The sequence below is a fragment of the Haliotis rufescens genome, unplaced genomic scaffold, assembly GCF_023055435.1.
Source record: "Haliotis rufescens isolate VD_foot unplaced genomic scaffold, xgHalRufe1.0.p SCAF_3, whole genome shotgun sequence".
In the NCBI taxonomy this organism is placed as follows: domain Eukaryota; kingdom Metazoa; phylum Mollusca; class Gastropoda; order Lepetellida; family Haliotidae; genus Haliotis; species Haliotis rufescens.
The window spans coordinates 12,725,259-12,728,854 of NW_025964001.1; the positions used below are offsets into that span (position 1 = coordinate 12,725,259).

At 42.4% G+C, this 3,596-nt stretch overlaps 1 protein-coding gene across 1 annotated transcript; it reads left to right on the forward strand.

The window, feature by feature from the left end:
• The first annotated feature begins 419 nt into the window (after positions 1-419).
• Positions 420-2,514, forward strand: LOC124134802. The gene is made up of 3 exons (XM_046499846.2): positions 420-631; positions 1,600-1,755; positions 2,215-2,514. Exons 1-3 carry the CDS (start codon positions 436-438, stop codon positions 2,427-2,429), a joined length of 567 nt encoding a protein of 188 aa, XP_046355802.2. The 5' UTR covers positions 420-435; the 3' UTR covers positions 2,430-2,514.
• Positions 2,515-3,596: the final 1,082 nt, after the last annotated feature.

Below are 3,596 nucleotides of genomic sequence, written 5' to 3' on the forward strand. Positions count from 1 at the left end.
ATCTCAGGGCCTGATGAAATATACGCATTCGTGGTGTGTAAACAGAAAACTATATTCATTATTCTTCACTGGTCTTCATGTCATGCGCATCTTGATTTAAATTGATTTCGAGGAAAATATATAGTCGCCAAGCTCTAAATTAACAATATTTCGTTCCTAATGTGACTACGATGGACGTGATGTTATCAATATTCAGGCGCAACAACCACCTAAATCCGTCGAGGTGTGTATATATATATATATCACACAAGCACGTGAACACCCTATATCATAATATTGTTATCCGAAGCACGTGTAAACCTGAATAACTCAAAGTAGTTCATCATGTGACCATTTTATTTGCATTTTCATCATCTGGAAACCAATGAAACCTCAGTGACTATTAAAAGGGATAGCTGAGTCGGATTTAGAATTATTCCCCAGAAAGCATCCGAGATGACACACGCAGGTTGTTGTGGTACGACTTCGGTCTTCGTCAAGGTGTCAGCATTCTTGTTTCTCTTTGCATTTGGCCTTCTTCTTCTGGGGTTCGGGACGCCACTATGGAGTTCAAGAGGAGGTCAGAACGAAGGACTCTGGGAGAGGTGCACCGGGAGCGTATGTGTCTCAACTCCATCTGATCCACTAGGAGGTATGTCTAAAATGTGGAGTGTTCTAAATGTACGATTTAGATAACCCAAAAGATTAAGTGAAACGAAATATATCTGTCTTCACGTGGACGGATTCTGTTAAATAAACAGCTCCTCAACACAATAAAAAAAGTAATTAACGTCTTATTATAACCCTTAAAAAACCATCGGGATGCATATTCCAGTCTTATGTGAACAACAAGCAAATGACCCTTTTTTACAGTATGCTCTATATCAGTGCAGATAGGGAGCATCGATGTTAAATTCTTATTAAGTGAAACGGGGCACGGTTGGCCCAGTCGTCTTAGACGCCGTGATTCGCTGTGCAGAGTTGCGTCCCTTGGGCACGCCAGAAACCCATGATTGTGGGTTCGAATCCCAGTTCTCCCCGATTATGTTTCTAGGTTTGTCAGCACCATACCCGTGCTCGTTGGTTTCACCAAAGTGATAAACGTCTCAGATCTGCATCACTTCGGGCTTTCCTTCCACATAAAGCTGACACGCCGTGATGTACTTGGAATACTGTTAAAGGCGGCGTTAAATCCAACTCACTCACTATACAGTGAAATGGCGGTTGCTTGAACTTCATGTATGTTTGATACATATAAGGTACACGCCATGTTACAGTACACTATACACTTATCATGCAGATCAACAGCTGTTTTATATATTAGAGAAGGTACGCGCCATGTTAACTAATGTATCACTATGCACTGTATCTTACAGGACAAATCTTGCAGATCAAGACTGGTTTACATAGGTCTATTGGGGAAGGGACACACCATGTTACTGTACTTTATTCACTGCTTCTTGCAGATGAAGACTCGTTTACATAGGTCTATTGGGGAAGGAACACACCATGTTACAGTACTTTATTCACTGCATCTTGCAGATTAAGACTGGTTTACCTATGTCTATTTGGGGAAGGTCCACACCATATTATTGGATCATTGTTCCCTCTATCTTGCAGATGAAGACTGGTTTATTACCGTGCAAGTGGTTGTGACGATTGGCTTGATCCTTGGTTTTGTCGGCGTCATACTTTCTTTCATCATCCTGTGTGATGTCGCATGTGTAAACAAAATGGCAATCCGGATTGCAGCGATCATACACGCCTTTATACCAGGTAGGAGTAGTTACAGTTCCTGTTTCCAAATGTAAGAATTCAACTGGACCATTCACATCTTTGTACCGGTTTAAAGAGGTTATTGTTTCCAAATGTAAGAATTCTACTCGGCCATTCACAACTTATTGTCTGGATTCCGGGTAAGCAAAGCTATGCTTGTCGTAAGAGGCGACGACATAGATGCATATGTTGTCAATCACTGGATTGTCTGACCAGACTCGATGATTTACAGACAACCGTCATATAGCTGGGATATTGCTGAGTGTCGTTGAACAAAAAACAGTCGATCAATAATACCAATCTCTAAATAAGGATATTCAAAACAGAAATAAGTAGAAAGTGTCCGCCCTCGATCAATGGGTACCCTTATGATTACAAACTCAAACAAATACAAATATAAATATGACAAAGGCCTTCTAAACATAGCATGTGCTGATTCATATATAAATATTTTTAAAGCTGGCTTGCTCTTGTGCGGTTTGTTTGTCTACTGGAGCAGAGGCGAGATATATTTCGCCGTCTTCTATCTGGGGTTTTCCTGGGGGATCACTCTTATTGCCGCCATCGTCTTCATCGTCGCTGGCATACTCCTCTCCATCGACATTGACCGCTTCCCCAACAAGCCTGTAGAATGTGATGAAGCTACAGCAACATGCTGCACATGCCTCGACTAAATAGTGTCAAGGTCGCGATGTGTTTCAATATGTCAAAGGAATGAAGGCATGTCATAATGTATCATGCATAATGTATACTATCCGTCAATAAAGCAAATTTTGTATATACCTTGGTTTTTTTATCATTACGATATACGAAATTAGTTAGGTTGAGATCCAACCATAGTGAACATCATTCAAACAGTCAGTCACAGATAGCCGTTTTTCTTTACGCTTCAAGCAACTTGTAGCCATTGAAAGACGTAAACCCTTGCGGGAATAATATACTGAACACCAAAAGTTCCTGTGACATTGAATAAGATGTAATGCAAAGTTATGTTTTTTACCAAATCTGAAACAATTTCGGTTTGCAACAGATAAAAGACTCCTGTAAGTGTTCAAATTGTTTAATTTGCCATACTGACTTCAGAAAATGCGTGATTTCATCAAAAAGATGAACATGCCAAAATGTCAATTTACAAATCAATAGCTATGTAACTATGGACCAGGCGTCGCACAAAGTCCAGTGGGATATCTGTCCATATCTGCTTGAGCATGTTTCGAAGTTCCTGGAGTGTCTGTGGAACACGTGGTTGACGTCGAAGGCGCCGATCCATCTCATCCCAAAGGTGCTCGATTGGTGAGAGATCAGGGGGGCGAGCCGGCCAGGGGACGAAATTCACGTTGTTTTGTTGAAGAGAATCCTGAACAAGTCGAGCAATATGAGGCCGGGCGTTGTCATGTTGAAAGGTAATCCCTGAGCCATGACGAGGCAAAAACGGTAGAAACAGGGCCGATGATCTCGTCGCGGTAGCGCTGTCCATTGAGATTTCCCTCTACCACTATCAAACGGGTCCTCTGTCTTGCCTTGTCCTTGTCCTTGTCCTTGTAATCCCACCCCATACAATAACGCAGCCGCCCCCGAACCGATCTTATTCCATGACACAATGATTGACGTAACGTTCACCTCGACGTGGGTACACTCGAATCCGTCCATCGCTGTGGCTGAGGTAAAACGAGACTCGTCAGTGAATAGAACTTGTCCACACTGCATGGCCGTCCAGCGTAGAAGCTCTCTGTCAAAATGGAATGTCTGGCGGGTCTTCTGGCGACAATCCCTGCACATCTGAGGCGACGACGTACGGTTTGTGAAGATATTCGTCGAAGGCCAGGGATGCTTCTTGTAGT